At 47.1% G+C, this 24,937-nt stretch overlaps 1 protein-coding gene across 1 annotated transcript in view; it reads right to left on the reverse strand.

The window, feature by feature from the left end:
* Positions 1 to 24,937, reverse strand: part of VASH2 (vasohibin 2) — a 33,727-nt gene that overhangs the window by 3,672 nt on the left and 5,118 nt on the right. The window contains exons 2-6 of the mRNA XM_014876913.2: positions 24,584 to 24,672; positions 22,237 to 22,293; positions 13,813 to 13,887; positions 5,131 to 5,512; positions 3,159 to 3,274 (exon numbers count right to left, since the gene is read on the reverse strand). Coding sequence (XP_014732399.2) covers positions 3,159 to 3,274; positions 5,131 to 5,512; positions 13,813 to 13,887; positions 22,237 to 22,293; positions 24,584 to 24,672 — 719 coding nt within the window. The remainder of the gene's footprint in view (positions 1 to 3,158; positions 3,275 to 5,130; positions 5,513 to 13,812; positions 13,888 to 22,236; positions 22,294 to 24,583; positions 24,673 to 24,937) is intronic.

The raw sequence follows: 24,937 nt of genomic DNA on the forward strand, positions 1-24,937 counted from the left end.
TGGTGACATTGCTATGGACAGCTAATGCTCTTCTGCCTAGGGGCACATTGAATTAAACCTGTTGCACCATGCCTCGTGTTTGTCTCAGTTTAAGTATTTGACAGAAGTGAAGGAGTCTTCACTGGTTTCTCTCACATGCAGGAAGGGATCACACTTAAAGAAATAGTTTGCATTTTTCCACATTATTCCTTCAGAGCAGATGGGATTTGACTAACCAGTAAACAAGCTACAAGCTGCATCCTTCAGAGCTTGCGTAGGAGTCAGAGACCAGCAAGAGATACACTGTATGAAATTTCCAGTGTCCTTTCTGTCTCCAATTTAGGGATCCTCTTCACAGCTTTTTTCTCCCTCCCTTTAATTAAGGTCACAATATGGTTTTAATTAAAGCATGCCCGGATGGTAGTAGCTTCTCTGATTATACAAGAGAGATGGGGAGTCACTGTACACCCATGGTGACATGCTCATTTCCATCCATCCTCAACTGTCTGCAGCTTTTAGCTACAGACAGACTATCCTCCATAAGTTTCAGGAAAAGACAAAACTTGGACCAGTGGCACCAGAGATCCCATTCTCCTTGGCTGGCAAATGATCTTATGCCAAACGTGCCCTCTGAGGCAAGGGGCCTCTGCTTTACTGGGCCATCAGCTCACACCTCCTGTCCAAAGCACCATGAGCAGGTGAGCAAGCTGTGCCCAGCTGCTGGGCACAGAGTATTCATCAGCTGTTTGCACTGCAGCTGCCTTATTTTACATGTCCTAAAGTCATCCTGCCCCCTTGCACATCCCGATAAAACAGACCAGCAAAATTCCCCTTTTAGCAGCTACACTGGGCTGGAAGTACACAAGGCCAGTGTTGCCATGCCACTCACAGAGCATGCATGTTAAGCCTCAACATGAAATTGAAAGGAAATAGATCTGGTGAGCTGACATTAAGGAGCACAGATTCTCCAGGCTACTGCATGACCTTCCCTTCCAAACTCACAGCGACCCTCTAGCGCCAAGCACTCCTAATGGGGATGAAACACCACATTGCCTGTTCCAGCACAGGTCTGCAATTTACTGCATCCTTCTGCTTTGGGACTTCAGAGGATAGGCAAGTGGACACAGTAAAGCTTCAGACTTAGAGAGATTCACGCCACCCTACCTACATCCTCTGTATTCATGCGGGATCACACCAGCTGTGGGCTAAGAACACATGGAGTGCTGCACAGCTCAGTTAAGAAGCTACACACCAGCCTCCTGGGCAGGCTTGTACTGGGTATTGCACTGCCACCTGTCCTGCAATAAGCCCCACCTGCCTTGCAGCTGCATTTCCAGGCTAAAAGGATATTGTGAGCTTGCTGGCAGCCACCACTAACATTTACCAAATGGAAGGAACTTGATTGTTACTTGAAGGAACAAGGATGAGAAGTTTGTGGCTGTGAAATCCTCTTCCATCCTTAAACGCAGTTTCAGCCTTTGTCCTTCAGAAACAATCCAGCCAAGACACTCTAGTTCACCACTCCACATAGCTTTCAGTGGGAGATTTCTCCCAGCAGGCCCATATAATTTCACTGTTGAGGAAACCCAGGCTGTAATAACAGCTTGTCATCAGCAGGTGAAGCCTTTCAAATGAATGTGTTAATCAGCACCTGCCAGCTCACACTGGAGCAAAGTACTTCTCTCCCCCTCCCCAGCAAGCTCAAGAAAGCTGTAATTAAAGCAAGTAAGTGATCCACAAAGAAACAAAACAGTTTTGATAAGCACAGCCATTCTTTAGCTAGGATTCCAGCCTAAAGCCTAGAAAACCTGACTTTTTCCTGTTCTGTGTGTAACACAAAGGCCTCTCACTCCATCAGGTTTCCAGAGATCCATCAATATGGAGAAGAGAATACTCCATTTCTCACCTTATGCCAACAGGCACACGTGCTAGGATGTGTCATTCAGCTCATCCCTGACCAGGGGATGCCATTCCCCCTTCAGGTCTCACAGCTCACACTGTGTCTGGGTCCTGCATTTTCTATCACGGTGACCCAGGGTTTATTTTAGTTATATATAGTTTGCTCTTGATACAGACCAACACAGCAGAACCACTGAGCTGGTAACAGGTGCTGAAGCCACTGCAAGGCCACCTGTACACTCCCTGTCTTTCTGTCCTGGAAAAGCAAAGCTGCCAAGGAGAGATCAGTCACTGCAGAGCAACCACATGCCCAGCAGCTCTTTCAGGAAACCACCTCACCTGGAGAGTCTCCAAGCCCAGTGACACTCACTCCTCTCCAGAGATACTTGATCCACTCCAGCAACTACAGAAGCACTATCAGAAACTCAAAAATGAAACTGTTCCTCAAAGAGAATCTAGGAGGGGAAGAGGCCTGGAACAGCTGAGCCCATTACAACTATAATTATCTATGCACTAAACAAGGAGCTCAGTGACGAAGCCCAAAGTACAGCATTGTGGACTGAGTGTGAATGAACATGTAAAAATAAAAGCTTGATGTGAAATCATCTGCTGCTAACGTATCTTCAAGTTATCTTTAGCAGGTTAGTCTAATGTCTTTGTTAGCTGCTTTAAAATAAATGAATAAGTGCTGAGACAGTAGTCTGGGAGCCTATTTAAAAAGCAATGATCATAAATATGTGACTAATCTGGGTTACGTATAGGCTTTCACAGTTGTCAGCTTCCTGGCATGGAGCACTACAGCTAGAACTCAGTTCTTCCACATCTAAGGCAGGGGAGTCTGAATTGCCAGTGGCTGTAAAAGGCCTGTGGATCTGGAAGCACAGTTTTATCCATTTAGAGATATTGCATCCATCCTTCCCCACACAGCTAAAGAACAACTCTTAGCTATGACACACATGGAAAGTGGCCTGGGTTTTTTTTTAAGCTGATTAAAATCAGAGAATACAATTCAAGTGATGTTGTCACTTTGGAAAGACAAGTTTACTTTCCCACTGTCTGTGTCAGCTGCACAGTCCAAGGACCCTGCACAGAGGGGCCATCAGGCAGCACAGCAATGCCAGGACATCAGCAGTGCCAGCAGCTTCTGGAGCCTCTCTGGGAGCTAATGCACCTGGCGCAGTTTTCCTGTATGTGCCAGTGAGCACGGAGGTTTTGTACAGCAAAGTAACATCATCCCCCTCCCCTCCTGCCCCAGCAGGGATGGTGGCAGGAATACTCACGATTTATCCCTCCTGCAGGCTCGTCTCTGAGGGCTGCCCTGCCTCCGGCGAGGGGACAGCGACTTACCCCGGGGTCTCTCCTTCATCGGAGAATGGGCACTTGAGGGTTTCAGAATCTGTGAGAGATGGGGGAGGGAAGGAAGTGGCCTTCAATAAAGGCAATGATTCACTGCTAATACAAATTTAAAATAAAGGGCCTCATACAGTAGCAGGGACAGCATATAAAGAGCCTTCAGTCCCTTGGGGCTTATTCAAACCCTGACCAGGTTAAGAGGAACTCAAAGCTGTTATCATGTGATAGCTGTTTAGGGGCTCCCTTCAAAAATTAGTTGGTGTCACCAGTTCAGTTCCCAGCTGAACACTGTCTCATCCATGGCTTTCTTCAGAGCTGGCAACAGCAAGAGATAAGAAAAATGGCTTTGAGCCTCCATTGAAAGAAACTCAGACAGCTAAATCACCATCTCCAGCTTTTCTCTCAACAAACAGAGGTGACCATCTCTCAGGCTGGCAGCTGAATTCTGACAGTGAGGCTTTTCACTTGAAGACCTTGCCCTCATCCTCCAGGCCCTCCAACGTCAGAGGACCATCAGCATTACACTCACTCTCTGGACTGCTTTAAAGATCTGATCCTCCAAACTCGGCCCACTCACAATGGAAGCCCTCTGAATTCTGTAGTGACTCGAGGGAAAAATCAGATGCAGGGCCTTCAGCCTTCAAGGGTTCAGGGCTGTGGTCCTGGCCCTGAGGCACTCTCCAAGACTAGACCCAGTGTCACAGCTCAGCACACACAGAGAGCTGGTCCCTCTATCAAAAGCAAGTACAAAATTCAGTAAGTCATCCACACATACGGACTTTTTCAACTCAAGCCTACTTCAGCCGTTTGCTCTCTGGAGAGTATTACAAGCATAGGAATAGAGAAGTTAAAAACCCAAACTTAATTACATCAATAATCAAGCCCATCTTCTTAAGATGATAGCATGGCACAAGGTGGCCCTCAGAAGTCCTTGGCAGGGCAGGAGAGATGGCAGCAGAACATAGGGGCTACAATGCCACTGGCAAGGCTCACTCCAAGGTCAGGGCAAGGGGGCAGGTGCCTCAGCCAAAAAGACACGTGGCTGCTACGTAGGAGCCGTCCTTTAGCAGGGAAGGGGACGAGAACCCAGAATAACTTGGACACGATGCCACATACCCCTCCACAAGAGCCAGACCCATACTTAGCAACACACCTGCTCTGCTCTCACTGCTGGCAGCCAGCTGGACAGGCACCAAATCAGCTTCCACCATGACCACAAACAGTTCCTCGCCCATGCCAGGCTCAGAGGCACGGTCAGGGACACCCCTCGTCCCCAAGGGCAGCCAAACCCTCCAGGCCCCTGGCAGCCTGCCCTGTCTCCCCGTTGTTTCCCAATGAGCTCTTCAGTCCAACCAGCCAGAAGGGAAGCACCAGTTTGTCAGGGAGTCCCTTTACTCGCCTTTCCCACATAACCTACTCTGTGATTCAGCTAAGGACAGTGGACATCAGCCCCTTGGCATGTCCTGCAAGGAGAGGCAACCACTGACACACACGTCCCATGGCACCTCCTGCAGCTCAGGTGGAAAATACAGACCCCCCATTACCTGCAACCAGGCCATTCTTCCCAGCAGTTCCAGCCCCAACCATGCTGATTCTTCCCAACCACCTTCTTCTGGAGTCATTGAGGAAAACAAACTGGGCAACAGCTCTCTGATAGCCAGGGACAAGAATGGGTTCAAGTATTTCCCAGGCTAAAGGGGAGATCCTTCAACTAAATAGCTGTAAGGGCTTGAAAGCACACCATATCCTGGGAAAGCAGCACCGAGACAGATGCAAGCACCCCCCCAGCACACCTGATACCTGCATGATCTCAGGCTGACACAGAGCAATGCCCATCTCTGCAGGATGGGACAAGGCACAGCTGCCTCCTGAGCCCAACACCCACACGCACGGACCTACCTTCATCCTCATATCCCTGGCAAACTTCTCCAGCTCCTTTCTGACTTCTGTGCGCATCATTTTGGAGACATTGAGGACCAGCTGTTTCCACTCGATGGGCTGGAAGCTGTGCGGCTCGTGCGGGACGTACAACCCGATTTTGACTTTTTTCACCGAATGCAAGTACTTTTTGTAGGAGTCTTCGAATTCGAAGATGAGGTCGCTCAGAGTTCGGTACGTGAGAGGTTTGTCCATCAGATCCGATCGCCTGCTCATGCCCAGAGAGCCGTAGCGGCCGTTGCAGTAAATCCCAAGCACCACGTGATGAAAATAGTTCCCTGAGAAATGGGTTTTAAAGCTGATGGGGAATCGTTCCACCGAGGGCTGCCCGTTGGTTAAGTAGCTGGGGTGCACTGCATCAAGGCAACAACGGAGCTGGGAAAGCTGCAGGTACAATCACACCTGTAAAACACCTTCAGCAGGTTTGGGGATTTTAACTGCCAGGGCAAAGGGCTTTCTTGTAAACACAAACTTGTTCTCACTGTGCCCAGATACAGCCAATGCTGCCAAAGCCCATTTCACTGCTTGGAAAATAAGATGCAATGGCTCAGATGGGGAAGGGCATGACTCTAATCACACTTAGGGGAAAGATAAAAACCACAGCATTGTTCAGGTCAGCACACCCGGAGCGAGACTTCCTCCCATAGATCTGGAAGCTCCCCATTTGATACCAACATCAAACTCCCACACTTCCAAAGGGAAAAGCGTTTACCTCCCTTTCTTGAGGGTTTGATAGAACTTTGTTACTGAGCCTCATTCTCTCATGTCTTCAAATAGGACCAAGAAATCTGGATTTATTCCTCTCCAAGGTGACAGCCTGCCTTTCCTTCTGTAAAGTGGCCCTTGACATTGCCACTCCTCATAGAGAGTGTTTTACCATGTTACCCTTGTAACACCTTGCTGAGAGGAACCAAAAGAAAGGTCCAAGACGAATAATTAACGAGAAAAGGATAGAGGCATGCTCAGAAACAATGTTCTTAAAAAGCAAACCCTGTCCCTGGAATGAGTGACTGGCCATTTGAAAGGCACCACGTGCAGAGGCCAGGAGCGAGCTCTGTGCCAGTGCAGTGTGTGATCTCAAAGGGGAGCTACGTGCAGGTCACCTCCTTGGCAGGCTGCTGGCCCGTGCCAGGGAAAGGACAGCCTGAGAATCCCTCACGCAAGCAGCTCTGCGTCAGCACCTACGCTGCACGCAGCTCCCTGCTGCTAATCCCGGGACAGCTGAAACTCACCCTGGCTCCACGAGCTGGCACCTGGCCCCTGGGACAGCAGGTGCCCTTCCCTTCTGCAGCTGAGGCTCCCACCCATGCCTGGGGGATGGAGGAGGGATGACCAGAAAAGGCTGTAGCAAATCGCTCCAGCCTGGGGTTACTCCAGCCAGAGGCACCTGCTGTAACCTTGGAGCCACCCCTTGAGACAGTTGGCCATGGTGCTGCCACTACAAAATACACCAGCCCAAAAGGCAGCACTGCCAAGATAGTGTCGGGGCATCCTGACAGATGGAGGAGTGGGCTCAGTTCCCACTGAAGCTGCAGGAATCTGCTCTGTCCAGGATTCTGCTCTGGGGATCACCAGCATCCCCTCCTCTCCCTACCTCATGCCCAAAAAGGAGGTATTTAACAGCAGTGAAACAAGAGCCACGCACAGCTGAGATATCCTGGGATGTTACTGTGACCAGCCTTCCTTCCCTGCCTGCACAGCACGGCTGCCTGACAGCTGGGAAACAGAACACAAAAAAGTCTTTGTATCAAGACTGTAAAACACAAATTGGGCTCAGTTCTGGTTCTGCTCAGCTTGACATGCCACCACCTTACCACCAGTGTGACTCCCTGGGCTGCTGACCCCTGCCTGCACCCCACATTTCACCTCTTTGTTCTATAGGGATGCATGAAAAGCATCCAATGGCTCTCATCCCTCTCTAAACTATTTTCTCAGGGGGATATTTCACCCAGTGTTTGTTGAATTTCACTAATTCAAACTTTTGGCATTTGGGTAAATGCAGAAACCAACTAATAAGAGGTTCATCAACTGCCCAGAATCTGAGGTCAAGAGCAAGGAGTTTCACAAACAAACAAACAAAAAAACAGTAAAGAAAAGCACATTGGCACAGAACTTTCAGAACAGCCACGGGGAAGCTTTTCAGTTCCATGTCAAACACGTTTAGCTGCATTCAGTGCTAGATGTCATTGGCTTTAGCAGCCTGGAGAGAATGTGTTAGAGGGCAAAGGAACAGACAACACTGTGGGCTCAGCTCACAGTGCACTTCACTGGCACTGTGACCATGAGTCTGGAAGACTGTGCACAGCAGAGCACAGACCTCCCAGCCAAGGACACGTGCACCCACCTCCTGCCCCACTGCCACCAAATACAGACACCTTGCAGTGACTGTCAAAGCCCACCCCAACATCACCTATGCAGAACAGAAACAGCTCCATTTGCCTTAGGTGGTCTCACTGGATCACTGCTGCCTCGGACTAGCTTCCCTGAGAAAAATACCTCCACCCCACCATCAGTAGATGATTTATAATTAAAGATTATAAATACACTGCCAGGGCAGAATGGGGCCCAGCACCATTATGTCAACTGGAAAATTCAGCACACACTCACCTCATTTAAAGGGTCACCTTGCTTCAGGCCTTAAAAGGTGCATCCTGTGTACATCAAAGTCATGTTACTATAATTTGTGTCCTACAGACCGATTCTTGCAAAAGTCCATTGTATTTATCATTCTGTGCAACTGAAAAAGCACTGTCTTTTATTAACACCTACGAAGCTTTCAAGCATCACCACTATTTTTCCCCCTCATTATGAAAAGGTTTTCACTCTGCTCCCCAAGTGCCTTTCTGTTAAGTCCATACAAAGCTTTGGTGGCCACCCGCCACACATACACACTTCTGCCACGAGGGCTCAGAGAAGTTGCAATTTAATCTCATTAAATACTTAGTAGGAGTAAAAGAATCTTTTGAGGGAAGAAATTACCCACCATCAAATGCCCCAGCAACAACCGCTGTGGAAATTAACCTTTAGGTACAGGTTGCTTCTGCTGAGAGACTGGTTAATGAGAGTCCCCACCCGAGATGAAATACACAGCAAATGGGCTGGAAAGGCACGTCAGATCTTCCCCTCTGTCCATGCATCATTATTATAGCTTTTCCTTTCTGCTCTGCCCAAGGAGAGCTGTATTGTGGCAAACAAAAGGCAAGCACACAGCAATGCTGCAGCTGTAATCACACTTCTGAGCTGGGACTGTAACTGCAGGATGGAGAGTCGGGGAGTGAATTACATGCCACAGTAGAGAAGCAGTGCAGAGCAGGAGAGGGCAAAAGCAGCTGCAGCAAAGCTCAGTGACCTCCTAATCCTGGGTCTTCGTGACAATCAACATGATGGAGCCAGGCTCTTCGCAGTGGTGCCAACCAACAGGACAAGAGGCAACAGGCAGAAACTGAAGCACAAAAGGCTCACAGGTCGGGCACAAAAGAGTCCTACCGAATTGGTAACATCAGCCCAGAGTCCAGCCACTAGAGGGGTTCTGCAGGGCTCCATCCTCAACCCAGGTCTCTTCAAAATCTTCATTAACAATGTGGACACAGAACTCAAAGCAATAGGTAAGTCTGGGGACAGCACCAAACTGAGAAGAGCTGTTGACTCCTTCAAGGGCAGAGAGGTGCTGCAGAGAGACCTCAACAAATTGGAGAGATGGGCAACCACCAACCACACAAACTTTAGCAAGAGCAAGTGCTGGAATCTATACCTGAAAAGGGGCAGTGCTTCGTGTCTTAAGAGCCCAGCAAAGGTGTTTTTGCTGAAGCATGGTCAAGATAAGCACAGAAAACTACAGGGTGTCTGGTTCTCCCCTCTCCTGCCACTCCCATGGGCTGGGCCATGAGCAAGGACCACTGGGCAGCAGTGAGCAGGAGGGATGGCAGCAGGCTGGGGAGCGAGGAAGCAGCTCTAGTTACACCAGCCATGCTGAAGCTGCTAGCACACAGCAGCATGTGGAGCAGGAGGAAAATAAATCTCGTGCTTCAAAACCATCAATAAGGCTTCAGTAAAACCAGAAGAGTTGTTTTTCCAAGCAACTGCTCAGAGGGCCCCCAACCACCAGCAATAAACACTCAGAGAAGTTTCCAGCTGGAGTCAGACAGCATTTCCCATGGGCTTGGGATTGCTTACTGAAAGGCAGAGCACTACTGAGCCCACATCTGGATGTTGTCTACACAGAGGGCCCAGAGTTCCCCCTGGCAGCTCCAGAGTCCATGTAGGAAAGGCTCAAGCAGCCAGTTCAGCTTCCTAAAGCAGGACTGCCAGGGTGACATCCCTTAGTTTGAGAAACCTACTCTCCAGTGCCCGGCTACAGTGAGAGGTGACTATCTAAAGACTAGACCATGAAAATTAAAAGCTCTCTCCCAGCTCTTCACAGCAACTGTAGATATTCACATCTTCCTTTCCCATATTTCAGTTAGCAAATGGGTCAAGCTGGAGACAAGCATGCAGGAGGCAAAGAGGAGCACTACATGGACAATATTATCCTGCAATCACTGCAAGAAACTCTCCCCCTTGCTGAAAACACTCGCTCCCAGCCCAGGGATGTACCTGCTGGCCTGGAGGAGATGGATGGACCCAGGCTTCCAGTGGCGATAAATATCATCCACTGATTGCATCCACAGAAGGAACGGTGCAGAAGCTACTGAATAATTTCTCACTCCTGAGACACTTTTGCTCTTCTCTTCTTTGTATAATGATATTGTTGGCCAGCAGCTCCAATACCCCGCACCGGTCCAAGTGTTACCTCACATGAACTGGGAGAAGGATGCTGAAGGCAACAGGAGTGATTTATGCTCAGCCAATGTGGATGTGCTCTGCAAGGCTCCCCGAGGAGGGATGCAGTCTGCAGCTTCCCTCTCCCCCTCTGATATTTTGCTCTCCATGTTTTAATAAAGTGAAGGCAGCACAGATAAAATTCCCTTGGCACTTTCTGGTTTACTATTCCCTTTCATGAGCTCAAATCAATTGGATCTTTGCTCAGAAAGAGTGGGCTGAATGCACCATTACTCAGCTGATTTACAACTGAACTGAGAAATGCCCTGGGGAAGATAGCAGGAGGAATGCTTCTGGTTAGGCACTGACAAGCAGATCATGTAAGCAGAGAGATATGAAGCCAGTTCAGACAGCTACACAGAGAAAAACAACTGTGCAGACCGCTGCAAAATAATACTGAAGATCTGTTTGAGCTTTCAGTCCTCAGAGCAGCTGCTTCCTTGGAGTGTGCAGACAGGGCAGCTCAGTACTTTACCTCACTGCCCTATAAAAATGCTTCAAGATCATGTGCACAGACAATTATGCAAAACTTAATTCTGCACCAAGAGGGATTACAGAAGCATTTTATAAGAAGTCAGACAGTAAAAGGCAATTGCACAAGCCAGTGAGCAGCTCAATTAAAGTGACATCTCGCTAAGCCTTTGAAGGCAGGCTCACACCGAGGGTCTGCTGGAGTGGGCTCTGCCTTTCCAGTATCCAAGCAACACTCAAGGCCTGCCAGCACACAAATTACAGCACTACCTTATTTCCAGATACATGGAATGGAACCAGAGGTCAACACACACACACACACACACACACACACACACACACACAGGGCTGCTCAGCTGTGTGAAGGCACTGGCTGGAAACCCAGGAGAGGGTTTTCTCTGGAAAGCATCTGACCTTGGAACACTGCTGGTCTCACTGTGTCTGCATCCAAAGGGCAATGCTGAAGATCAAAAGCTCATGGCTGACAAAAAACAGCAAACTTCCCCATGTGTCAAGCCAAAGATGCCTCCTAAAACCCCTCATGCTGCACTTGCATCACAGCACTACGAGGTTCCACGTGGGCATGGCTCTGCACCAGCCACTTCCCAGGCACACAAATTCAGGTGGCCTCTCCACTCATCACTGCAACACTCTTTGTGTACCCACACCTCAAGCAAAATGCCTGGGGTTTATAGTGCATGAATCTTGTCAACTTAAATGCATCTGTTATTGGACCCCCAGCCAGCACAGAGTCCCTTCTCTCAGACAGAGACTTCTAAGACAGGAAGCAGAAATCCTAGAAAGACAAGCCTGTCACATACTGTCCCCTGGCTAAACCTTCTCAATTAAAAAAAGAAAAAAGGTTTGCCCAAAGTTTGGGTTTTTTAATTAGCATCTAGAGACAGAAAAATTCATACATATCTTAACTCTGAAGAAAACTTCAAATGACAGCAAATGGTATAAAATACAGCTTTAGACTATTTTGCTTCCTTCACATCTCAAAAAAATCCCAAAACCACCAAACTGAAGCCACAAGTCAGATTTGAGGCAAGCAAAAAACCCAGTAACAACACTTCTAGGTCATTGTGGTTATCTGTAGGCCACTAATCACCCTTAGCTCCTGTGATAAGTAGAATAATCAGCTCACTGCTAGAAATACAGCACTGCAAGCCACATTGACACTGCAGAGCAGCATCAACTCCTCCTGGGGATTATTTCCCCCATTCCTTTCATCCTCAAATAATTTGAGGGACAACCCTGACACAGGGGCAAGCATAACAGATCTACTGACATCGCTTCAAGGGAAATCAGTTAATGTAAATTTTTGGGCTTCAGGAAAGGTCTCAATACTGTTACTCCCAGTATTCTCCTGGACAAAGTATCCAGCATACAGCTAGAGAAATACATAACACAGTGGGTGAGCAAGAGGCTCAAGGGGCAGACACGAAGAGTTACAGCAAATGGGGTTACATCAGGCTGGAAACCACTCACTAATGGGGCTCCACGGGGCTCCATTTTAAGGCTGGTTCAACATCTTCACAAATTACTTGGATGCAAGACTCAAAGGTATGGTTCCTAAATTTGCTGATGACACAAAATTGGGAGGAGCTGCTTACTCCCTCAAGGGCAGAGAGGCCCTGCAGACAGACCTTGACAAATTGGAAAGTTGGGTGACCACCAACCTATTGAACAAGGGAAGTGCTAGATTCTGCACCTGGGACAGGGCACACCCAGTCTTGTGGACAGACTGGGGAATGAGAGGCTGGAGAGCAGCACCACAGAGAGGGAACATGAGTCAGCAGTGCCAACCCTGTCCTGGGGGCATCAGGCACAGCATCCCCAGCCGGGCAAGGGAGGGGATTGTCCTGCTCTGCACTGGGGCAGCCTCACCTCCAGTGCTGGGGGCAGCTCTGGGTGTCACAACATAAAAAGGCTTTAAATCTATTAGAGAGCATCCAAAAGAGGGCAATGCTTGAGGGGAAGCCATACAAGGAGTGGCTGAGGTCACTTGGTCTGTTCAGCCCTGGAGGAGACTGAGGGGAGACCTCACTGCAGTTACAAATTCCTTGTGAGGGGAAGAGGAGGGGCAGGCACCGATCTCTGCTCTGTGGTGACAGTGACAGGACCCCAGGAATGGCCTGAAGCTGTGTCAGGGCAGGTTTAGGGTGGCTATTAGGAAAGGGTTCTTCACCCAGAGGATGGTTGGACACTGGAACAGCTCCCCAGAGAAAGGTCACAGCACAAGGCAGCCTGACAGAGTTCAAGAAGCATTTGGACAACACAGGCCCTTAATTTCTATGGTTCTTGTGGGTTCCTTCCAACTCAGGATATTCTATGATTCTAGGATTCCTCCTACTGGAAAGGCTCTGAAGGAGGTTTGAGACTTTTGTTGACTTCAAGCCCCCAGGACGCCGATCCCTCCAGCTGCATGCAGAGTCTGTCAGCATTCCCAGGGGAAACCCTGTCAGCCAGAGCCACCTCTCAGACTCCAATCCGAGCCTATCCCTGGCACACATGGCTCAGCCCATCCCATTCCCACCCCCTAGCAGCCATTGATTCCCACAGGCACTACCTGCCAGGCTCTGCCAGCTCCGTCTCCCACGGGAGGGGGCAGCAGCAGCCAGCAAAAAACGCTGCAGAGACATCCCACGAGATGGTTTGCCTCCGGGCTTATTTTTAGTTGGGATTTGTTTGAAATGAAACTTGATAGTTCCCGACAAGATGTGTCTGGCAACCTGTTCCTGCAGCCCTGCCTTGCCTCCTCCAGTGTTTTAGGATGGTGCAGGTTGATGTATCAGTGACAGCACCAGAGGGTGGAGAAGCAAGTCAGTGCCTAAATGACTGAAGACTGAGTGGGAAGCAAGCATTATGTTAAGGGGAAGCTCAAATGTTTAACTGAATACACATGTTCCTGCACAAAGCACAGCTGTGGGTTCAGAGACAAAAGCTAACAAAACCTGGTCCTGTAAACATCAGACAAACACAGAACCCACGCTCCTCGGGTGTTACCAAGCTCCAACAACAGCCAACAGAGAAATGCTAACAAAGAAAACAAGGATTGTGTAGACAGGTACTTATCTGGGCACCTGGGGTCAGATCCTGACATTATATAGATTACCAGGGCAGGAGGAGTAAGTCTGCATGGCCAAACCATAACATTTGTGACCTGGCTCACAGCGTCCCAACTCCTACTTACAAGCCCAGGCAATTCAGCAATTTGGTGATGAATAGCAGGGCAGCTCCCCAGGCTGCTGGCACTCACCTTTGGCTGCAACCCTCTCAAACACCATCCATGAGGGGTAAGGTATTAAACAGAGCTGCAGTGGAAAAAGTCACAGGCATGTGAAAGGATACATCCCCAGGATAACTGCTTCAAGGCATTTGATAGGTAAGGACTCCCTGGTCATTTCTTTTGCTGTCTCCATTAACCTAGAACAGAAACAAAACAGTTTTCAGTCCTTCCAGCTAGAGCAATTGACAGGAATCAAAAGGTCCTCTCATATGCCAAGAGCCAGGCACCTCCAGTTCTTATCTCAGCAAGAGTTGGTGAACTTGATTCTCCCCTTCAGTGACTTGTCAGAGTCCTGTTAACTTCTGGAGGATGACTGGGAGGAAAAAAAAGAAAGAGGAAAAAAAAAAAAAGATATTTGGCATCCCAGTGCCTTGCAGCCTCTGAAGGTGGATGGGAGGAATGATGCAGTCCTCTCTGCCTCTCACAACAGCTTCCTGAGCATCACTTCAGACTGCAACACAAAGCCCTGCTAAACTGCACCAGCTGGCAATCATGGAAATCCCAAAGCAGGACTGAGTTTAGCTTATTTTCGAAATAACCCTGGCTCTCCTCTGGAGGAAAAACAAAAAAACAAACCAGGAGAGAGAAGATGGTTACATGCCTCCCTAAAAGCTTTAAATACCTCCATAAACCCATAGCTACAGCAGCAGACCAGAATTTATTGCCTTTTTATCAAAGGCCACTCTGCAGAAAGCTCTACCAACACAGACACTTCATATCTCTGCAAACTGAGTTATTGTCTTGCTGCTGCTCCACATCTCCTGTGGACAGGAAAAGTGGCAAAATCCACACAATTTCCTGCAGGTGTGCAGGAAACGATGCATGCCCAGGATTTTTCAAGTTCCTGAAGTTTAGTTACAATCTAGACACTATCACTGGAATACAATTATTTGACGGGGACAATACTGTGACAAGCAACAAGCAACCTCAGGTCAGCTGAGAAAGCTGTTGTGCCACAGTGACACTGCACTATTAACCTAGTAGGTAACCTATCCCCTTCCACAAACAGATCCTGAAATCCTGGACAGTTTGAAAAAAAAAAATACTGGAAGTAGCCTAAAAAAGGCCAGAAGAGTCACATCCAATGCCACACTAAAAAATCAACCCCCTAAAAAAGCACAGCTGAAAACTAAGCAAAGGCTAACTTTTATTCTGCAGTCTTCTCTATCCATATCCTTTCTCTGGGAAGAGCTTTGTAAACAGATCCCTTCTCTAAGGACATACAACATTAAATGACAAAAATATTTGTATTGGAGAAGATTATGAAAACATGCCTCTGAAACCATCAGGGTCTGTTTACCCCACTTTCTGATTCACCCACCCCATGCATTTTAAACCTTGTGTTGAATGCAAGTGACAACAGAGCTTCCACTGCTATTACAGCCTGTCACAGGCATTTCGTGTCCCATTTATCCAAGTTAGAAATTATCGTTCCATTTGTAAACAACCACCCCTTACACTCTGCCTGCAGTACAGAAGACTAATTAGAGTTTGCCTGCCTCCTCCACACTCACAATCAGCCACAGAATCCCAGAGAACTGCTGGAAGCACAGAGCAGCCCCGGGGAGGGCACACAATGGGGCTCCTTCATCCCCCACAGAGGCTGCCCACTGGTCACAGCAGTGGCCACTGCAAAGCCCTGTCTGTCTCAGAAGTGTTATGTGCAGATGAGGCATGGGAGGTATCCATAAACAAGATAATCCATTGAATTCCCTATCTCCTAACTACATGGGAGTTACATTAAAAAAAAAAAGAGGGGGGGGACAGATGATTATTTATGAACGTACATTATGAGGAAAAATGTCAGGTTATAAAACCAATTTTTTTGCAAGCCATTTGGTGTGACCTATGCCTGGTTAACACAGTCAGAAGGGCAGGGGCAGGGCCAACATCTCCTCCTCAGCAACCTGCACCTGGATCCAGGAGCTGCAGCAGGACCTGGCAGCACAGAGATGCCAGTGGAGCAGGACAGTGACAAGGGGAGCATCATTCAGGAGGCACTGCTAGCTGTCAGCAAACCAGCATCCACCTGCACTTCTGGAGCAGGCTGTGCCCTCACACACATCCTCCCTGGAATCCTGGGGAGCACTCTGCAAACAGTTTGCTTTCTCTCTGCATTTACAGCACGGACCACAGGGTTTACGTGCATGACCCAGTTCAAGAGCCACTCAGAGTTTTTCTTCCACTTTTAACAAGCTTGAGTCAAAGCATGGCCTTAAATCCTGTGTTTGTATTGGAGGCAGAGCCCCTGGAGAATCCCCAAGCCACTGCTCTGCCCAAGGTAGCACAAGCCAAATGTAAATCACTCCTCACAGATTATTTTTCAGTCTACTTTCAACTGGCTTCTCAAAAACCTAGGAACCCACCAGCTAATCTATCCTACACTTAACCTTGCATCTAAGAAGGTCCTCTCATGTTTAAGCTAAATCCTTCCCTTTTTGCAAATTAAATCAGGAGCTATTTCTGATCTCCACAGCAGGCATGGAGACCATTCACTATCTCTCTTCTTGCTACAGACATTTGTATATGCAAAAGACTAATCTACCCTCTTCTCTGTAAAAATGAGAAAGAAAGACACCAATTTTTATTTAATTCTTCCCTCACTCCCCCTGAAAGCTTCCCCCTTAGGTTATAATTTTAGGACAATATTTGTTTCTTTCAATTTTGGAATCCCTTCAACCAACTCACTTCTCACAGTCCTTTGGCTAAGGCCACAACAGTACAAACAGACCAATTTCGTTTTGGATCCATTTTTCAGTACACATTTGCAAACAGGCCAGTGTGCTGTTGGCTATTCCCTGCTGGCCCACACAGAATCCAGTTCTGGTGGCTTTTTGTGGGGCCCTTTTTGTTGGTGTTTTTGGTGGGTTGGTTGAGAGGTTTTTTGTTAGAGATGGAGATTTTTTGACTGGGCTTTTTTGGTCAATTTTGTTTGGTTTCTTTTATTTTTTTAAGCTCAGCTGCTTCTTTGCAAAACCAGCCTTTTACTCTCCACAGCTGGCTATTCCCAAACTCTCCTAAGCACTTGCCATCACTAAATTATCTCCTGTTTGTTCCAGCCCAAGAGATCACTCTGAATATCCCAGTTTCACTTTTCAAAGTCTCCCTTTTCACTTGTCACCTTGTCCAGCCTGGACTGCAAATCATCCATCAGCAAACAATTACTGTTACCCATACCATTAAGGAAAAACTGAGCTGGGACAGACACTGCACACCTCTACTGACAATCTCTGCTAAGCAAGATTGGTAAAGTGCCACTTTCTACGTGTTGCTTTTCACAAAGTTGTGTCCTTACATTAAACAGTTTTATTGAGACTCAAGGTCCTTGCCTTATCTGCAGAGATAAGATGTAGCCTTATCAAAAGCTACACTAAAACAAGGAGTTATTACATCCACGTCTTCTCCCTTGTTGACAAAAGCTCTCACGCACTCATAGAAGGAAATTCTCAGAAACTGTGCCCAACAATATTAATGTTGCCTTTCCCTTCCCTTGAACTGCAGATAAACTCAAAATTCCTGGACTTATCTTTTCCTTTATTCTTTTTAAAGGCTGCTATCTTTGCCTTCCCCAGCACCCACCCTCCCCATATTCTCTAACACAAATATTAATGATTGAAGACTGCTTGTCAGTTCTCTAAGGGATCTATGGCAAATGACCTATGGCAAATGACAGAGCATTCAGCTCATTTGAAAACAGATCATTACAGGTGCTCTTTGATTTGTCTTTCCCCTCACTACTAAATTCTTATCACATTGTCTCAGACATTAATAGTGACCAGAAAGCCTGCAGTTAAACTTGTGAAAGGAGATTTAAGGAAGGCGGAAAAGAATTTAAAAACAGCATTAAGCATTTCAGTTCCCTGCCTTGGCAGGGTTTGCTACTGGGATTTCCTTTAAATCTTGACAGCTACCTGAAAAGAGTCCACATATATAGCTATTCTTTATAGTCTTATATCAGAGAGCTGGAAACTAGCCCACAGTCACCCTCTCCCCACACTCCAGTGAGCACTGGGAGAAGCCCATGTCTTCCAGGAACTCAGGGGAGACTGCTGCAGTCAAAGAGAAGCACCTTGCAGCTCTCCTCTCCTCTTTGTGGCATTTACACCACTCTGATGTCTGTCAGGCAGATCTCTATTCCAGACCACAGTGAACACTTCTGCCTCTAACAAATGTAGCCAACAGGAACAGGCTGCTTGTTCTTCCCTCAAGACCTAGTCCTTGGCACATAGTGATGTTTCCTTGTTAATTGATTCAAATTTCTTTCAGTGTTGTCAGGAGCCCACCAGGACTACCTCCCTTGTTCTTCCTGCAGTAAGAGATGCCCTGAAAGGAGCTGACTTTGCCTCTTTAGGATGCTTTCTTTTTAAAATGGCAGTGCCTAAAGACAGCTCATAGGAACCATTAATTCCTTTTGCTCCCAGATTTATCACTTGGGGCACCCAATTTCATATACAAGTTAGAAAAACCTTAAAACCTTTCAGCATGCCCCAAACTGGAGGATCTCACCAGGTGGCACAGATCACACTGGAGTCCCCTCGGGGATGACCATGCTTAGGAGAGGCTCCCTGTTACCTTCACCAGAAAGACTCCTACAATAAATTTTTTATTAGTAAGATCCTCCAGCACAATTTTCCACAAAATTGCCCTTGCACAGACCCATGTACTTTGCATGAGACCCATAAAATCTCCCTCTCCCAAGTTTTTTCTAAGGCTCCTGACAGTTTCATTCATAATGAAGCCAAGCGAAAAGTGAAAGGCAGCAGCAGGAGCAAAAGGAGATAAAACAGCAAAGCAGATACAGATCTTGTGAATCTTCTCAAAAACAGTGTTTCAACAGCAGAAGCATTTCCACCACATGCTGAACACCACACCATATCTTTAACATCCCCCCTTTGTGCGAGAGAGAAGCAGATGTTCAAATGTCTTCTGCAGTCTATTGTCTGGAAATGGTATGAGCCCATTTTTCTTTACAGCCCCATCAGTGTTCCTTAATAACATGGTGTGTGGAAAAGTATTATTTCCTGTCTCCCCTTCCCTGTTATTTGGCTGCATTGTTGCCACATGACAGCTCCTATCGTGCTCCTTTACTGCAATCGATTACACATTATATCTGCAGCCACTGAATGCCTCTCCCTCCTCACAGAGCACCTTCTGGGCTCGGATTTCTCCAGGACCACAGAATCTCCCCAAACATCGGTTTCTGACTCAGTTGTAGGTCCCCCTGTTCAGCTGGCACTTAAATGGAGGTAATAGTACAATACTGCACCTCCCCAGATCCTCTGTGGAGGACAAAGAGATTTGTTTCTCATGCTTGCATCCTAGAACAGAAGCTTCCAGAAGGCTTGTAAACCCAGTAGTAACAGCTTGTTGACATTGAATTCACAGTTACAGATATTACTAGATATCCAGACATACACTTTTTTCCTAAAGCTCTTACATGATCTAAGCCTGGAAGTTTTTAAAAGAATGGCTGTGTTAGTCAAAAGTACCAATTTTTATCAGACTGGTTGTACCAACAAAAATCTAATATAGGTTTAGCCAGCATAATCCTGCATGGGAAAAGGAAAATCAGTCCTACTGGTGTCTGAAACATTCATATCACACACATGGATCTGCAGAGCTGAATTTCACAGGGTGCCCTCTAACTATTGAGTTCAAAAAGGTAAAATCATGAAGCCTGTGAAGGGCACAGTCCCAGGATACTTATATTAGCAAAGCACTCCTACAGCGGATATAGCTACACCCATAAATTTGGATTTTGTGCAAATACAGCCAACTCAGGAGAGGTGAGACCCAGGCACATTTTCAGACACAGTTTGCCAGTACAACAAGAACAGCACACAAAGTTTACAGGTTCACAGCTCTGCCAACAGAAATCTAGCATTTCCAAAAGTGCTAGCTGTAGTCTAGACAAATCCACGTGGTGTCTAGCACTCTAAAAGTTAAGTTGATAATAAGAGTGACTTTTTCTTAAAGGGATTGTAAATTCTGAGTTATAGCAAGACTATACCCCTTAATGAGTTCCCATAGATAATTTATATTCTTCTTCCTATGCTCAGCCACACATTTTTATTTTCTCATACATCACACTGACGCTGGCAGTAAATCTCTACAATATCTAGTCCTCCCTCCATAATAGAAAATCTCATTAATATGCCCCAGCTGCTTTAGGACACTTTCACATGAATTTATGAATATTCAATTTCCATCTAGTACTCAGCTTCTTTGTGTCCAGCCACTGCTGTCGTGAAGAGAGGCTGCCAAAGATCTCGTAATACTTTCATTAGCTTTGAGCCCTTATATTATGAAATCAGCAATATGTTTAGTGTCAATAAAGCTCTGGAAAACAGCCTCATTTTTCAAGAGCCAGTGGCAATTGGAGGCTTTCAGTCTCTTGCCCGATCAACTTGTAAATTCTGTGTTGCAGCAAGCAAGGCCTTTCACGCCACAAAAACTGCTCAGAGCAGCTCCTGTCACCTCAGCACAAGACACCTGTCATTGCCACGCTGGGAGCAGATTTCCTGCAAAGCAGAACATACCTCCCAGGAAAAAAAACTCGGAGGTGTAGGTGATTTTTCAGCTTTGATGAAAACTGGTCTGCATACCAGACGAAGGAAAAGGGAAGCTTTTGAGCACACCTCAACGTTACAGGACAATCGAGGCATTATTCACACAGAATCACCAAAGCTGGGCTTGGAAGTGACCTCTGGACATCATCTGCCCAACCCTCCTGCTAAAGCAGGTTCGTTTAGAGCAGGCTGCACAGGTAGGTTTTGAATATCTCCACAGAAGGAGACTCCACAACCTCTGTGGGCAGCCTGTTCCAGTGCACTTCCAGTCAGTCTTAAAGTAAAAATTTTTTTCCTCATACTTGGATCGAACTTCCAGTTTCTGCCCATTGCTCCTTGTCCTGCCACTGGGCACCACTGAAAATAGTCTGGTCCCATCCTCCTGACTTGGCCATGTAAATGTTAAAAGATCTGAAATCTAAACCAGAAACTGTAAGTTTCATTTAAAAAAATGGAAATCTGGTTTCATAAAAATGACAGGAACTTCAGACAGCCTTGTCTGGAGAAACCAAGACCAGGCAAATGTTAGAGCCCTACAGCAGTACAACAGGATCTGGGAAGCAACATGTGCTCCTGACAGCTCCAATCCACCCCAGCACTCCCATGTACCCAATGCACCATCCACAGAAGCCCTGCCACCCCATTCCAAGGAGTTCCAAGCAGCAACAAGGAGAGGAGCCAGACACTCACCCCCAAGCAAACACTAAGGCAGATAAGCAGAGGAAGTGGCTCCATTTGGGAGATGATTCAAAGCCACAGGCACATCTCCAGCTGTGAGCACTGTATCTGTTCCCTTCTAGGAAAGAGCACCATCCTTGTAAGCCAGGCTTTTATCCAGCCCAGAAAGACAATGACCTTTTAAGTGGTAAGTGCTGAGCATAATTCATTTTCATCCTTCACTTCCTTTGAAAAAAGTAATGGGACAAATTTAAAAATGAGTGAGCAGCTTGAAAATTGGTTTAAGCTTCTGTAAACCCATCTATCATTCAAGACACAAGATTTGTTTTAAACTAGTTCTACCAGAGCAGTGAACATTAGATAAAGATGGTGAGAAAGATTGTTGTCAGCAAGATGAAAACCTGAAGCACAAAGTTGAGATGGGAACAGGAATTTTAGAGTGAGAGACCATTAGTTTAATGACAGAGAGCTGGGAGGAGCTAGAGAAAGACCAGTCTATGGGAGTAATTATATTCTGCTTATCTAAATTTCACCCTAAAATAAAAGCATAATGTTGTCAACACCCTTCCTGCCTTAACCCGCCAATTTGTTAGGTTCTGTTAAACAGCTATCCTAAGTATGATGCAGTTCTAACATGCAAGAGACCCCAATTCTCTGCTGCCAGGCTTCCTGGGAACACGTTCATACTTGCACTGCACAACTCATGACCAACCAGCAAAAGTCCATCCCATGGATGGAACAGCAAGATGAGCAGCAAGGCAGAAGCACAGACATGACCTGAAGAGTCCATTGTGAGCCTCCAGGGAAAACTTCTGTGCCCAGGATGTCAAAACTCCTGCTGCATTTTGCACAGCTAATCCCTTCCTACAACCCACAAAAGGGCATTTCAGCACAACCAGAATATCAGGACTTGCTCAGTTTTCAGAAAAACAGCCCAGCCCTCCCAGCCCAACACCAACAAGCAGAGAGTTTTCCCACCCCTGTGCATGCAGCTCTGGCCTGCAGCCAAGCAGTTCCCACGCAGCTGCTGAGCAAGAACAGCCCTTCCACTTGTTGGTCTGGATGGTCCATTTGCCACCCAACAGCAAGCTGGGACACTCCTCACAAAGGCAGCAACAGAGGCAGCTTTGGCCCTGCCAGAGAAGCTGTGGCACGAAGGAGACAGCCCACCCATGCCATGGTGCTGCAGTGCTTAAATGCCAGGTGATCAGGGACAAGGACACTTCCAGTGACACTTACCCACTCAGAGGTCTGGTTTTTCTGATCTCGAAGAACTGTGTTCCCGTGTGATTGTATCTGTATTTCATCTGTTAAAGGAAAGTAACTTGAACAGTCAAGCAATAAGATAACACTGCTCAAAAGGTGAATTTCAGTTTTGACTTCCTGTTGAAACACAAAATGGGCAGTAAAAGCCATTGATTCTCAGATAGGAAACACTTGGCATGTGAAATAAAGCAGAACTTTTCACTCGTCTTTTTATATGGCCTATTAGCAGCAGTAGGTACAGAGGCAGGTATTAAGGCTGACTATCTAAAATGACACTCAAATTCAGCTCTTTTCCACTAGTTCCCACTCACTACCAGGTTGCAAGTTTGAAAAAGTCTCCCACTTGGACAAGAGAAAGCTTTTACAGCCTACCCAAACCAATCAATATAATGCATGGTCTGAAAAAACTTGTTTTCTTTAGAAGTCTTTTAACTCCATCAGCCACATGGCTTACCTATGACCTGGCAACCAAAACCATTGCAGATGCATCCATTCACACTTTGAAAATATAAATCATTCTCTAAAAAGTACAGTGCTCTTGAAACGAAAACAACCAGCTATGTGCAAGTCAAGGTCATTAGCTAACACCAATAGCAGAAAAGTTCACCACAAATGATGCCAGCAGACAGTCAACCAAATCTCAGCACCACTTGCCTACAACCACAGGCTGCCACTGTTCAAGCAGCAATGCAGTAAATCAGACCAGGAAAACAATCTGTTCAGTAAAAACAAACCCAAAGCAAAAAACTCAATAAAGTTTTGTAAAAATAAAATAAAATAAAAAATCACACTGCCCTTACTTATGCTAGGTTACTTTTCCAGTTGAATCTCTTTCCTAACCTAGTACCCAAATTCTGTTCCCATCAGAATGTTCATGCCAGTAAAACTGGTGATACCAAGGCAGAAAAATTAAGCAGGTGACCCCCTGGAAGCAAAGAGCTCCTTGTAAGGCATAAATAGCACAGCTGCTGCATGTATAACCACAGCCTAAATAAAAACTCCAGTTCTCACCAGGATGCTCTGAACTGACTTCAATTAAGAGTTCAGAGTTCTCCACAAACAAGGCTTTACTTCCCTCCTGCCTTCAAAACCTGACTCATGAGGCCCTTTCAGGGTGCTCTGCACAAAGCATACATCCTCTTTCAGCCCTCAAAGGAAGCCCAGACACTGCTCCCCAGCCCACTTTGAAGTTTTTATGAACACAGATCCAAACCCTGTGCCTAAGCCCTGCTCCTGCTACGTAGCAGAACGCAGGATCTCAAAAGCACTAGGGGGTGAGGCGGGGGATAATGTAATTTTTGGAGCTCTGTACGACATGGTATCCTCTCTGGCACAATCCCAGCAAGCCACAAGCCTCTTGTCCCGGCCAAGTGGCTGCCATAAAGAAGAGAAATGCACCATCCCCCTGCAGAGCAGCAGCCAGCCTCCCTCCAGCCCCCAGCCTCCCTCCCCATGGCAGCTGCTGCAGCTCCAGGCCCTTGATCCCAACCACAACTCCCCACCAAGCTAACCATGCCTGCTATTTTTGGATGTTCTTCCAGCTGCCACCCACATCTTTTCTTAATCCTTACCAGGACTTTACACTCATTCCTCGTCCCCACAGTTCCCCCGCACACACGTACACAAAAAGGCAGAGTTTAGGAAAAAAGGGGAAACACAAGAGCAGCATCTGGGCCGGCAACCTTCTCTGAAATTATCTGTCAGCAATGGAAAGTCAGGAATTGGGCGTGGGGCAATGACAGAGGCTAGACAGATGTGTAGATGCCTGATGAATCCCCCAAGCAGGGTGGGACATCTGGAGATGCCTTTGGTCAGTTCCTGCATCACAGGCAAGCCTGCCCACTCTGGGGTCAGGACAGCTGCTTGTGCCCCTCACCCCTGTGACAAGCACTCCCTGCAGGCTGAGCACACAGGCAATCCTCAGGGAACCCACAGGGGCTGCCAAGGCAGAGGGAGAAAGGGTTTACCACAACACTGGCTCTCTCTCAGTCGCTTTATGACAAGATGCCATATTATTTCTCCAGGCATCATGATCCGATCATAATATCCTCATGAATCAACTTCAAAATAAGCACTTCTATTCCCACCAACGTCACTTCAGTTACATTTTTCGGTATAATTTAAAGTTAATTACATCTTCCAGAGGATTGCTATGACAAGCTCAGTGCTGCTGGTGCTATCACAAATCCCTGGAGGCGTCCCTTTACCCCCAAATGATCCCAAGCCCTTGCAACCAGCTAAAGCTACAGTAAAGCTCTGTTAATTCACACCAGGCACAAGTCAGCCTTCTTTCCAGAGACCACATGCTCAAAAAGGATACTGCAGCAGCTTCATGTAGGTCTGTATTGCCTGGAGCCATTCTGGGATTGACATGGAGAGCTTGTAGTTTGGCACTGGAGGCACTGAGGGCTGGACACAAGAAAAAAGATAAAGAGGTTAGACAGCCACGAGTCCCGCAGAGCAGATAAGTGATTCACTCGAGCAGTGGCATGTGCTTAGTGCAACACGGCACAGCAGCACAGATGGCTTAAACCCCACGTGAACACAGGCATCAGGCAAAGTCATCCTGCTGACCACAGGGGCTCCCCAGCAGCAGAGCCAGCCCCGTCCCTGCACGGAGAGGCCGTGGCAGGCTGATCATCAGAGCCACCAGCATCCCTCAAACACTGCCCTG

This window comes from Sturnus vulgaris, chromosome 3 (assembly GCF_052056855.1).
Source record: "Sturnus vulgaris isolate bStuVul1 chromosome 3, bStuVul1.hap1, whole genome shotgun sequence".
NCBI classification, from domain to species: domain Eukaryota; kingdom Metazoa; phylum Chordata; class Aves; order Passeriformes; family Sturnidae; genus Sturnus; species Sturnus vulgaris.